General features: G+C 31.6%; 1 protein-coding gene across 7 annotated transcripts; it reads left to right on the top strand.

Moving 5' to 3' along the window:
* The first annotated feature begins 3,290 nt into the window (after positions 1–3,290).
* Positions 3,291–12,068, top strand: HESO1 (Nucleotidyltransferase family protein). 7 transcript variants are annotated; one of them, XM_068618018.2, is made up of 10 exons: positions 3,291–3,471; positions 4,373–4,477; positions 4,743–5,017; positions 5,985–6,149; positions 6,930–7,108; positions 7,186–7,281; positions 8,234–8,303; positions 10,206–10,336; positions 10,760–10,870; positions 11,084–12,068. In XM_068618018.2, exons 3-10 carry the CDS (start codon positions 4,879–4,881, stop codon positions 11,720–11,722), a joined length of 1,530 nt encoding a protein of 509 aa, XP_068474119.1. In that variant the 5' UTR covers positions 3,291–3,471; positions 4,373–4,477; positions 4,743–4,878; the 3' UTR covers positions 11,723–12,068. The 7 variants fall into 7 exon arrangements, with proteins under 7 accessions (XP_068474119.1, XP_068474118.1, XP_068474123.1 ...); XM_068618019.2 differs by lacking the exon at positions 3,291–3,471 and adding an exon at positions 3,493–3,539; XM_068618017.2 differs by lacking the exon at positions 4,373–4,477 and having other exon boundaries at positions 3,303–3,471.
* The last annotated feature ends 2,500 nt before the right edge of the window (positions 12,069–14,568 follow it).

Genomic DNA, 14,568 nt, shown 5'->3' with positions numbered 1-14,568 from the left:
ATATGCAATATTTATATCCCCCTCCATAAACTTAAGGTGGTTGAGTTTTGAGAAGAGAATCGACTAGTTTGAGTTGATCTCCTGTAAACATAAGTCTAGCTGGAAGAGTGGTTTGGGCAAGGCGTCTAACCATTGACCCTGGCTTGAATATATTGATTGCAGTTGTTCAAACCGTTGTTTGGAATTTGTTTAAAACTATACAAAGATTTGTTGAGTTTGCACACTAAAGATTTATCATCTTGTCCAAAACTACATTGTTGCATATACGTGGTTTCATCAAAAAGACCATTCAAGAATGCATCATTGACATCTAGGTGTAGAAGATCCCACTTGTTAGTGATACCAAGAGTAATTATAATCTTGATTGCGACTGATTTTACAACGAGAGAACCGTGTTGTTGAAGAAAACCTTTTGCTACAAGTCTAGTTTTATACTTGTTAATAATCATCTGCATTTTCTTTTACTCTAAAAGTCCATTTGTATCATATATTTGTTTTGTTTAGAGGAAGAGTAACTATTGCCCAAGTGTTGTTTTAATGAAATATATTCATAGCACAAAACCATTTTGGGTTAGTGAAGTCTTTACATTCTTAGGTTCACAATAAGTAAGACTTAGAGAAGGAGGAATCCTACGCTTACTAATGTCATATTTAAATTAGATTTGGTTTGCATGGGATGCTTGTTTTGAGGTATAGGAACAAACTCAGAACCTAAATTAGAAGATGACACAATGTTGGAGAGGTGATTACATTGACTCAATGGATTGTTGTAATCGTGAGGAAGAAGAAAAAGGTTTGGATGCTCAAGCCTATTGTGCCAAATTGTTGACCACTTTTCTATATCACAGGAATTTGCAGGGAAACAGGAACATAACTATAAACTAAGCCAAATAAAAAACAATATAGCCTGACCAAGACCCACGATTAAAATTTCTAAACTAAAGTAAATTTCTTAAGTTAAATGTCTTCAGATAGAAAATGGTTTTTGTTACATTTAAAAAAACAAGAGGACATGGTTGATTGTTCCAAAAAGTGAAACTTTATTAGCACTTCCGTAAGTTCCTCCCTACATCCTCATAGATTTGTAAATTTCGGGTTTTTCGAGGCACACTTGGTACATTTGTGGTTTCTGATTTTTGTTCTACATTTGTGGTTTGTGGTTTTTGTTCTTGAATGAGGAGGTGTTGAGAGTTGGGTTTTGGTTCAACTAAGTTGAAATGAATAGCATTATAGTATGAAGTTTGAAGGTGGGTTAGTTGTTTAAATTTTACATTTTTTTTCAAATATCTTTGAATTTGTAAGAGAAAAATGATTTCTTCTTGATTGTGTAATTCCAAAATTTTAAATAGTATTTTAGATTTCACATTTTATGCATTACAAAAACCTTTTATTGTGAAATTCGAAAGATATTCTTACCTCAAAATGCTTTCAGATTTTAAGATTTATAATTACTTTTCAATGGACAAACTAAACAAAATCATTTAAATGATACACAACGTTTTTCAATAGCTTCACCTTCACAACAAGAATGAGTGATAACTAACAAGAAAATGAGTTTAAACTTAATTTATTTTCACCAAATGTACTTAGTAAAATAAGATTTATACTCACTTTTATATATGTTTAATTCGTTTTTACAAGATCGATTTAGTAAAGTTAGTAAAGTGATGTTTGTCTTTCTTATATATTATAATTTAATCTTATATCTAATTAATATAAAATCTTCAACAATAACAATAATCACATTTGGTTATGTGATAATAACAATAATATGACAACGACAATCAAAATAAGAAAAAAATAATAATATGACAACGACAATCAAAATAAAAAAAAACTAAAAAAAAAATGGAAAGAAGTTACCAAATTATGTTATTTTTATAAATTTATGTAGGGTCAATTTTGTTTTTTAAATCTTAAGGTAGACAAAGAAACTATGATAGCAAAAGAGCAATTGCTTATATAACATGATGCTATAATAGTCTTTTTTTTCTTTTTAATTTGGACTATAAATCTAATTATCAAAATAATCTAATTTCAATATGACCCTTCTTCTTAACAACAAATAACCTTCAAACTCTTTTTATCTTCTTCCGATGCTTTTTGTTTTTAATAATAAGTACAAAGACAGACCATTCAACTTAAACTCCTATAAACAATTTTAAATTATTTTTTATATAATAACAATAATAAGAGACATTTAAACTTAAACTATGTATTTTTTTTTAACCTCCACACCATTGTCTCAATTCTTATCACTATTACTGTTTCTGCTATAATTAATTCGTAAGACGACAAGAAAAATATTCTTATAAAATTATTAACACAATTTAAAAAGTAAGAGACTATTATTATCTTGACTTTATTATATTATACTTTTTTTCTCTATGTAATGACAATTTATTTTAAAAGATTATCATTAAGTTAAAAAGTGAACATGGATAAAAGAAGATAAATAAAATGGATTCATTGTTTACATGTTCTAGCGTTAGCAAAATACATCCTACACCTAGGAATAATTTCATGAAGCGTGGAAATTTAAAGATTATGATTTATACTCAAAATAAAATTGTTCCTACCAAAAATATGAGTTTGGGAAGTGTAACTCGACGAGAATTCCGTATTCCTCATGGAGCTAACTTTCAGTTGGTCTTCGATAAGAGTGGGAGATTCATCTGTAAAAGACTCTCTCCGATGTTTATGTCAGTAAAAGCACAAAGATGGTAAGTTATTAATAGTATGAGAGTTAAGAGTATGAGATAATATATATTGTACTTCCTAGAGAGTGAACATTTATAGATTAATCAGGTATTGAGCAAAAAAAAATAAAAATAAAATCTGAGTGAACGGTTATGAGTCATTTGGATTAGCCACATAACTGTTATTCACTATTTCATAAATAACCGCTCATAGTTTAAGGCTCATTGATTAGACAGTTTTACTCATGATGATCATTGATGACAATAAAGACTTGATTAAGGGATGCTTATAGTCCCTCAAACTCTTTGATGACATTTCCGATCTTATGGTCGGTATGTACAAAAATATTAGTGAAATAATAAATTTATATTACAAATACATGAATCCATAAGACAATGTCAGTATCTTTTGATATAAAAATCCATAAGATAATTTCATTTTCAGCTTAAGGTTCGAATGTACATGTGTGAAAATGAAATATGAGTTTTGGATCCACGGCTGTTGGGTGCACTTAAAATGTAACCTAGTTTCTACTTCATTAATCATTAAGGATATTATAGTATTTTTACATTATATGATGTAAGAGAATCACCCATGATTTTATTGAGTAGGAGAATTCAGTGAATGAAAAAGTTCCCCTCGTAGAAAAGTCTCTGGTCATAAAAAAGTTGCATTTTTTCGAAGTGGAAAACCTCTCTTCTAAGTTTGCTCACTGCTACTTCAACTCACTCCCAAGTTTCCTCCTTTCTCACACATATAAACAATGCCAAAGTAAGTTTCACTAATCACCCTTCATTCATCTCATTCCACCTTCCTCAAATCTGAACCTCTTTTTTATTGTGCGTCCTTCTTTCGTCTTTATCTCTTTCTGCATTCGTCGTTGTTTTTTTTCTTTCTCTTTTCTGTCATTTTGATATTCGTTTATTGCTTCTACCATTGTTGCTTTATATTGGGTAGTTCAATTGGGTAATGGAATATGTGAATGAATTCTTTGAGATTTCTGTTATTGCTTTTCGGGTTGGTATGGATTTGAGTTAGATTGTGCTTCTGTGGCGTTGTGTTGGATAAGTCAGGCATGATTAGCGTGTTTGTGAGTTGATAATTGTTTCTGATGCTAGGGCACTAAACAGGACCAAAACGACATCTGAATTTGGACTGTGTTTCTCTTTAATTTCCTATTGTTGGATAGCTTCAGGTGTCACCATTGTGAGAGGAAACCAACAAGATTTGGTCTTAAGGAAATTTATGAACTATCAATTAAGAAAAAAATATTTAATTTCTCGTCAGTCTAATAGTCAGCCTTTATCAATTAAGAAAAATTTATTTAATTTCTCATATGTCTAATAATTAGCCTTTATAAGTCGAAGGCTTGGTATGTTACCATGTTTGCATTTTATGTAAATTGTTTCAAGTCAAATATTCTAGAAATTCTACACTATTGTTGTCCAGCATGTATTTGGTATTGGTATCATTTCTTCTTTTGATACATATATGATTTTTTTTAAATGACACAACATGTATCCATTTCAAATAGACAAACTCAAATAGATGCATCCAAATCATGCTGCAAAAATTATCCGTGGTCACTGCTAGTGCCAGGGCATACTGATGAGTCCTATACTTAATGTATATTATTTTAAATTCTCCTTTACACTCTAATCATCCACCATAGACATCCTCAACCCACTGCCCCGCGCCTCCAAATCTGTGAACAATCTCCACTGAGCAGCCATCTTCATTTGCTAGAGTTGCTGGTGGTTCTTCTTTCATTTCTTGGGTCAGTGTTATCCAATTTGCTATTGGTTCTTACTACTCTGTTAGTTTTCAAGTTGTGCAAAGTTGGTTCTTGTTAATACATCTTAGCTGAGTCCCATCTTGACTTTTTTTTTTTTTTACATAACCCCATATCTATATTGTCTCTAGACTTCTTACGTTATCACTTTACATATACTCGTTCTAGGACTCATGTCCATGTTTGATTAAGTGAGTTAGATACATCACATAATTCAATCTCTAACTTTATAACAATTATATCTGGTCAGGTATATACTTCTCCAAGGTTTTTGAAATGCTCGTAGATTGTGATCCTCTTGCCTTCATATTTTCCATTTGGTGTTGCAAACCATTATTGCAACTGTCTCATAATCAACTGCTACTCTGAGCTTTTGAGGGGCAAGAATGAGTACACATAGTATGTTGGATATTGTTTTAAAAGATATACTTCAGGTGGTCACACCATTACAAGAAGATTGGCAGATCCGATTTGCGATTCTTAATGATTTAAGAAGCATTGTTGAATCTGTGGAAAGCTTGAGAGGTGAACTTTCTAGAAGTTTTGTTTCTGCTCTCAATCCCCTCCCCCTTTTATAACTAGTGTTAATAAGGATTTTCCTTCATTAAATAACACTTTATACTCATGAACATGTTTGCCAGCTTGAAGTGGATGTCACTTATTGTAATGTCGCATGTTGTAGACCATCTAAAGGCATGATTTCTGTATCTGGTAAATAAAGCTCCAAGAAGGGGCTAATTTCATTGTTCTAGTTGTTTTGATTAATTCTCCCGATACATATCTTCTGTATATGTTTTACACTTGTGATTGAAGAATATATTCTATATATCACTGCTACGAACCAGAAACTGGGTGGACCTACACCAGTATGTTGTAGGGAATGTAAAAGGCCTCCCAATTTTTTGAAGTCTCTATTTTTCTTTTTGTATATATAATGCACCCCATCCACAAGTTTGGTTTTTTCTTGAAAGCCCTTAATCAATATTTAATTCCAGATCTTTCTTGATTAGTGTGCCAAAACATTGAGCACCAGATCTTATAGAGAAAAGCTTATCAAATTTAAATGGATTGAGTTTGCCTTGCACTTTAAACACATCATCCATGTTTGTTGTTACTTTTATGTTATAGTACCATATTTAGTCATGTTTCAATGTATCTTACAGTTCTATCCGTATTACAGTTACATGGTTGTACTAATTGGTTTTTTCCTCCTCATTCAAAGAGGGGAAAAGTAAAAGATGCCAACTTGTGGGGCAAGCTACTAGCATGAATGTTTCTCCAATAAAATAAGATTGATTTAATTATCCTTTACACATAAATTTTGCATCATTTAGTTTTTGTTGTTTACCTTGAGTATCACAGATGTAGAAACAGATGGAGTCAAGTGACATACTATTATATTTTCTGCTCTATATGAAGTCATGTCATGAGATGATTTAGACTCCTACATCTTATAGATATAATTTTTTTAATTCATTCGTGTTTGAAACAGGAGCAACTGTTGAGCCATTTGGGTCATTTGTATCTAATCTCTTCACCCGATGGGGTGACTTGGATATTTCAATTGAGCTATCAAATGGTTTGCATATTTCATCTGCTGGGAAAAAACAAAAGCAAACTTTATTGGGGGAAGTTTTAAAAGCTTTGAGAATGAAAGGTAAACTTGAAGCTTAGTTTGTCACTTATAAGTTAGTATGAAAATGTGTATTTTTTTATCATGTAGTAGATTCATTTCTCGTTCAATTTGTCAATTCCTCTCTCTTTATCTTCACATAGTTCGAGCAATAGGATCCAAAGCTTAGTTTTTTTCCTCCCATTGAAGTGAGATTGACACAAGAAATTGTTGTAATGGGTATCATCATGAGTATTAATATGTGTACTCTCCTAAATTTACTAATACAATTAAGATCTGTACCAACTGGGTTACTGTAGATATATTATTTGGTTGTTTTAGAGAGGACTTATTAGTAGCTTGTACAGGGTACAAATTTCATAATGCCACTTGGAATTGTTATTTGCAAGAAAGTTTACAAATACAATTGAAATGGGTAGGGTAATGTATTTACATGACTACTGTTAATGATTATGATATGGGGAGATGATTTCCGTTCAAAATTTTGACTGGATTGGTCTGATGACTATGCCTTTTCTGTTGACTTTGCTTTCATCCGTACATAGTTATGCTTCAGTGACTGGAGAAAAACAGGGTGAATGCTCTTATATGGTTGAGTTGTTCTATACTATCCATTTTAAATTTAAGATTTAGTCATACTATATAGCATGATAATTTCATATATGCTCTAAAACCATGTAATTACTTGTTGAATCAACCAATTAGGAGTTCAATTACTTGTCATAGATTTCTTTTTACTTTCAAAATTTAAGAAATTTGTGAGTATGTTTAATATGTAGATTCTGTAATAACATAAATTTGCAGGTGCAGGGAGCCACTTGCAGTTCATCTCGAGTGCACGAGTTCCCATTTTAAAATTTAAAAGCAACCGTCAGGGTGTATCTTGTGACATTTCAATCAATAACCTGCCGGGCCAAATGAAATCCAAGATTTTGCTTTGGATCAACAAGATAGATGGCCGCTTTCATGATATGGTTTTACTGGTACATTCTTGAGTCTAGAGAAAGGTTGCTGTGCTTGGAATTGCTTGTGTTTGTTACATTCTTTCTGGTTTGCGTAGGTCAAGGAATGGGCCAAAGCACATAAAATCAATAACTCTAAAACTGGAACATTCAACTCCTATTCCCTAAGTTTACTTGTCATATTTCATTTTCAGGTATTTCTCCTTTTTCATAATTCTTTTATGCAGTGTTATTTTTTTCTTCTTTTCTGGGGGTTGGGAGAGGGGATGCTACTACCAATTTTAGGTATTTATGCTGCTTACTTATATATATGTCGTCTCATCTGTTATTTATTTTGGTGGTTTTTGCTGGGATGTCATGCTTTTGTTGTTTTTCATCTTTCTACCTGAACTTTAACTTCAAAATTTAACTGTGCCTCTGGTATGTCTCTTGTCATGGGAAAAATTAGTGTTAGTTTCCCTTTTTTTCCGTTATTTATTTTTATTCCATTTGGTCTCAGTATTAATAAAAGCTCTAATAAACTCAATTTTTACACAACAATGTAACCACTTTCCATCCAATAAGCAATGAAATTGTAAACAAACAAATGTTAACAGTTTTAATTTATGCATTATACAATTTATAATCAATGCTTAGTGACAATATATAAAACTAACGACATCCATCTCAACCAACGAAAGAGTCACATGGTTGAATTTTTAAAAAGTAAGGAACTTGATTGAGCCTGGAAAGGGTTATATTTTTTACAGTTTTAAAATTAAAGGTTCTTTATTGAACCTTTTATTAATAGAGGGACCAAATTGAACCAAAGATATGAAAACTGGTCCAAAAAAGTAATTAAACCAAAAATTTACTAGATGCTCATTTCAGTTTGAACATTTGACATTAGCCAGGGTGTGTTTGGTTTGAGAAAATGTTTCATGTTTCTGTTTCCTGCTTTCATAATAATTACAAACGTGCCACCCTAATTTCACTTTATTCACTCTTAGCAAAGATTTGTGTTGGAAATGATACTTTTTCCATGATTTCTTATACAAATATTTGGAAAGAGGAAACTAGTAAAAGTAAGATGACAATTTTAGAATTATTTATATATTAGATGGATCTTCGACCTCTGATGCATCTAACATTTGCCTTCTTTTTCAGACATGTGTTCCTGCAATCTTACCACCACTCAAATATATATACCCTGGCAACATGGTTGATGATCTTAAAGGTACATTTTGTCTTTCGTTTTGAGCATGAAATGAAATGTCACTATTCTAGAATTTGAGATATTGAGGTGATGTAGAAGCTAAACTTATTCATAGAAAGCTATATTATTTGCTCTCTTTTATGCTCAGGTTGAGTGCATGCTTCAATGTTAAGAATTCTGCAAATGCCTATCACTCATTTCAATGGCAAGACTTCTAAATGTTCATGCTATTGCTTTTATTCCCCACATTACTTTCCTTGTGTAGTTTTCTTTTTTATTTCATGTATTTGAAGAATCAATCCTCTTTTTGAAAGACATGATCAATATCACAGTTTGATGGGGTTGATTCTAGTTTCAGGGCCCTTGGCTAATATTTACTAAAAGGATAGTGAGTTGCTGTTTTTGCGGTTGACAAACATTAGACTCCAATTGGCAATGGCAGATTGGTGGGCTGCAGGCTCACGCATAGTGTTATTTATTTCTTTTTGTTCTATCCTTTTTAATCTTTTAGGGATTTGAGAATGGGGTGGGGGGAGGGGGACCCTCTTTGGTTATCCTTTCCCTTTGCTCTGCGTCATGGCAATGCTACTTTGTCTATACAGCCTGAGGTATAAGTTAGGGGTGCATAAAGTAATCGGTTGGAACTGATCCATTTTGAAACTGAATTGAATTGAACTGGTTCAAAACAGAACCACTTACACAAAAATTAATTGACCTGTTTTGTTCAAACCAGTCCAATTTGATCCTAACTGTTTATTTTAAAACAGGTTTTATACTACTGAAAATGAACCTTATTTTTTCTCAGAGACACCTATATAATTAGCTTATCTCCACTAAATATTATTATCTTACCCATTTTTATGCTAAGTTTTCCCATCTACGGAACAATCACCCATCTATGCTCACAGTACTATTTATTGGCCAAGTATTTTTAAACTGTCTAGGTGGTGCTTATTGTCACATTGATATAGCCCTTTCCCTTATCTCTTGTATAGTTTATCAGTTAATTACTATTCTGTTTATTTATCAGTAAATTTGCAAAGCAGTTACTGAATGGGTTATTGGTTTTTTTGTGTGAATTTGAAAAAACCTTTATTCATTTGAAAACTTATGATCTCATTCAATCATAGAACTAAATTTAACTACATATATAAATTAGCTAAATGACTTAAGTGCAGCTGCTTGTACTTTGTTAAAAATGTCAATTTGAGGTGCACCTGCGAGCAGGTGCTGCTTTTGTTTACGACTACCATGGATTATAAAAAAGGGCCTCCGTGTGGGTTAGCAGACTGGGTTTAATTTTTATGGGAACAACTAACATTTTTTGCTGTGTAAGTTTTTAATTTTCAGATGAACATTGAACCTTGTATAGTTATCCTAGAGTGGGAGCCGATACTAGTAAATTCAGTTTCTTGAACTGGTATAAGCGAGAGCATTCAACTTTAGGCCTTCGCAGTCATGTTATCTTTTCTGTAGTTTATGATTATAGACTAGCTCTTTCTTGATCATCCATTAGAAGAGAAAACTAGTTCCGTTTTCAAAACTGGTTTGGTCCAGAACCTGTTTAAAACTGATTTACATCTGGCTTATAAAACAATTCAGTTGAGAACTAGTTTTTTCAAATAGTTTAAATGAGTATATTAAATTATTAATAACCGAAATTGTTGAAATAGTTCTGTTCAGATTTTCTGAAAACTACTTTTTGCTCAACCCTAGAATAAGTACAAAAAACTCATTTAACATGATTCCCAGGTATTGCCAGGCAGCAACCTTTTGCTTTTTTGTTTGAATGAGTTTGGAGTGTAAAATGCTTGATGTGTCTAGAATTCTCAATTTACCTGTATATAATACACCGGAATTAGAATTGTTGATTAACTTGTATACAAGAGTTGTGTAATCTTTACCTTGATGTAATTTATGCAGGCATTAGAGCTGATGCCGAGAATCTTATAGCAGAAACATGTAACGCTGGTATAAACCGGCACATATCAAACACGGCAAGGTCAATTAACAAAAAATCCGTGCCTGATCTTTTTGTTGAATTCTTAAGAAAGGTAACTTTCTTTCGTTGAATTATTTATTTTTTTTGCATTGGTAAAAGATGTTTGTATGCTGTGTTTAATATCTGGTATTTTTCTGTTCACTTGATCATACACTTTTAAGTTGTGATTCAACATTTTACAAAACGTTTTTTGTTTATTTCTTTCTATGACATATTTATTACATTTCATAATTCTCTCCCTTAGTTATATAGCTACTTGTTGTCAAGTACAATTTCTCTTTTAAAATTGTATCCTCTTCTCCCCGAATAATACCAGTGAGAATGCTACAGTGATGCATATAATGTATTTTTAATGATAACATGAGATTTTATAGCATTTGTTGTTGAGGCTCTCTGGCAGTGAATTTTCTCAATCTATAGCACTGCCCTCTAGCATCATAAAATAATGATTACACCATATTGTATGTTCCTGCAGTATGCTCAGATGGATTCATGGGCCTCGGAGTTGGGAATTTGCCCGTATACTGGACAATGGGAGCAGATAGAGAACAACACGATTTGGTTACCCAAGACCTACTCTATATTTGTAATACTCTGCATATGTTCATTTCTACTTTTAGGAGACATTATGGTTTTGTTTTGGGGATATCCTGTGTTTGTTTATTGCCACGACACGACAATGCTTGATTCTGTTTGGGCTTTCCTACGAGCCAATTCTTGGTGGCAAATGCTAGATTCTATGATGCATATTTTCTCTCGCTCTGCTACTGATATTTGTATCTGACTTTTGATTGGTTAGGTTGAGGATCCCTTTGAGCAGCCACAAAATACTGCAAGATCTGTCAATGCAGGACAACTGAAGAAGATAAGCGACACGTTTTCAAAAACATACGCCTTTCTTTCCTCGAACCATCATAATCTAAATTCACTTTTGACCATGTTAGCACCACCACATGTAGTAAAATCTATCACAACTCCTATCAGAAATTACGATGGAAGTTACTTTCACCCAACTCAGCCAAAAGTGCAGAGAGCCATGCGCCCTCCACTGCAGTTACAGCCTCATTTTCAATATGCTGGTCCAGGAACAAGCTCCAACAGTTCACCTTCAAATGGAAATATGCAGATGCCTAGAGGAACAAACTCTTACATTCCATCTTCAAATGGGCATATACAGATGTCTAGAGGAACAAGCATCAACATCCCATCTTCAAATGGGCATATACCAATGCCTAGAGGAACAAATATCAGCAGTTCATCTTCAAATGGGCATATGCCAATGCCTAGAGGAACAAATATCGGCAGTTCATCTCTAAATGGGCATATACAGAAGCCTAGAGGAACTAAGAAGCCTAGAGGAACAAACTTTAACAGTTCATCTTCAAATGGGCATGTGGTGATGCATAAAGGCCAGCAGATATGGAGGCCAAAGAGTTAAGGAGGATATCGATCAATCATTCAACAGTTCAGCTTTGAACAGGTTTTTTTCAGTTGACTTGTTAATGCAAGTGATTGGAAGAATAGGATTATGGTGTTTTTGTGCCCATGGGGATCAAAATTAATCGTGCAGATATTACAGGAGATTTTGGTGGGCATTATATTGACATTTATACAACTCTTATATACTTGTTGTAATATTTTTAGCATGCAAGAGTTGCAAAGCACAACTTTGCATACGAACCATAAACTGTTTTGCTAGTTTACCATGTGTTGCATTATATCAGTATTGTATTGTAAACAACGAAGATTAAATACAGAAATAGAGGCTTCGAAATGTTGTAATACACTTTGTTTGGACACTTTTCTTACATTTTTAGGAGAATTAATGGGAAGCTTTATTTAATAACCTGGGCAAAGAGACCTACGTGAGATTGATTATGGATTAATCAAATAGTAGTAGTGTTGCGAAGTGTGTCAAAAAGGTTTTTGTCTTAAGATGGTAACACATTATTCAATACACCTTTTCATTGTGGATTAAAACTTATTGAAGATTATAAAATTTTGTAACTCCTAACTAATTATTTAACGAGTATCTTTCATAATTTTACAGTTTTTAATAAGTTTGAATCAATAATAAAATAGATGTTAAGAGAAATGTGTCACATTATGTTAGCACTTTTCTTTTACCATTATCATCAGCATAAACTAATTACATACCACATTTTGGATTTGATGGGTAACTAGTTTCCCCAATAGCAATAGCATACTGAAAATATAAAGCCAATTGCTTTCGCATGATCACATCCAATAATTTTTTACTTAAATCAATTTTTGAATTTTCAAAATTGCCATTCATTTTAAAATTGAAAATCCAAAATTAAAAAATACATTGCAGAAAAGGAAATACATAATAATTTTTGTGTTTTAGAAATGAATTTTTGAAATAGAATTGAAAAATTAAAATCTCATTCTGAAAAAATAATTTTAAAATATAAAAAATGCATGGTAGAAAATGAAATCTAGAAATATATTTCAGAAAAATAGATTCCAAAAACATATTTTAGAAAATAGTTCTAAAAATGTATTCTAGAATTGAAAAGTGTTCGTGAAATTCAAATTCAAAAATATATTCTAAATGACCTCTTTTACAACATGATAAGATTTATGATTACAAAATGTATTTGGTGGAATAATTTGGAATAAATTTTAGAATTTCTTCATGGTTTCTCCTAATTTTATATTTTATATTTTACAATGAATATGGATGTTACTTACTCATGGCTCCCGTGGATGGATAGAAGAAAATCATTGAAAACAAAAAGAATGGTTCTCTATACTAGACTCTTAATTATATTCACAAACAACATTATGGAATACATTTTAAATTGTTTTGAAAAATTAATGATAAATCTTATCATGAATGTTTTGAAATAGTTAAATGTTAGTGATTTTAGATATTCCAGAATGTTTTCAATTTTTTTAAACTACAACATATTTTTTCAGGACACTTTGAAACATATATTTTAAAAGGTTATTTTTATCTTCCTACACCTTTCATTGTGCAGTTGAAGGTACAGCAAAAGAAGACACAATGACATTATGCAACAAATGAGGGTATTTTAATATTTTTGTTGTTAGTATTGGGGTGCAAGTAATAATCATGGGATGCTGGAAGCAAAAGCCATATTCATTTTGGAAAATTAGCGAATAAATTAACATGTGAAATTTATCTGAAGCCTCACTCTTTTTTTTTTTTCTGGCTATTATCCCATGCTTGCACAACTTTCTCGGGCTTTTACCTCTTGCACCCTTATAATTACTAACTATATTTCCATAATTTTCAAAATGACCATTATACTCTTCATAATGGTGACTTCCAAATCATCTCTTATAGAAGTATTCCATAACAACAAGCTTTTAGGAATTTCAGTTTTAAAATTTCAGGATAAGTTTTTCGAAATTTATAGAACAAAATTTTTAGAATTTCTGGAATATGATTTCAAGAACAGGATTGCTAGAACATAATTCCAAAACAATATTTTTAGAACTAGCTTTTCAGAATAAGTTTTTAAAAATATGAGATATTTTTCATAACAAACTTTTCAAAACATATAAAATGTTTTCTGAAATGGGATTTTTAAAATAAAATTTCCAAAATATATGATACTTTCATAAACAAGTTTTTCATCAAACACAACATTTTTCTGTCTCATGAAGATGTGAAAACCAAAAATCTCTTTCTTGTATACTTAATGGTTAAAAAGTGAATTTTAAATATAACTTAATCTTATAAAATAAAATTATATACTATAAAATATTTATTTATAGTTGATGTGAGATCTTCAACAATCTCTCACTATAACGATAACAACTCGTGCCACAACTTTATTGCAGACTAAATATTTTTTATAAATACTAAATGTATCAATTTAATCATATTTTATTGAAAAAATTCATGAAATAGAATAACTATATAAATATATTTTAAAATATGTTGAACCTGTGTTACCTACTCCTATCTTTGTTTACACGTAGATAACATGAGTTGATAAACTTGAATTTCTTTACAATTTTGCAGTGTCTGCAAGCAACTAAAATTGAATCTTTGGAAAGGAGAAAGAGAATCGCTTGATTTGCGTTACGTGCAACACTACCTAAATAAACATGTGATAGAATCAAATAATGACTATAATTTCCATGTTTTGAGTGTTGTTATTCCAAGCCCCACATGCACACTTAATGCTTATCACATTATTCCTTCTCGATGCTATTATATTCACAAAATCTCAAAACTAAACCATTCATCGTCAACTTTGGCATATATATGAGTCTTCGGATAAAACA

The sequence above is a fragment of the Phaseolus vulgaris genome, chromosome 1 (assembly GCF_051622355.1).
Source record: "Phaseolus vulgaris cultivar YP4 chromosome 1, ASM5162235v1, whole genome shotgun sequence".
Lineage (NCBI taxonomy): Eukaryota > Viridiplantae > Streptophyta > Magnoliopsida > Fabales > Fabaceae > Phaseolus > Phaseolus vulgaris.
The sequence above is the reverse complement of the archived record's forward strand: the minus strand, read 5'-3'. Positions and strand labels throughout refer to the sequence as shown.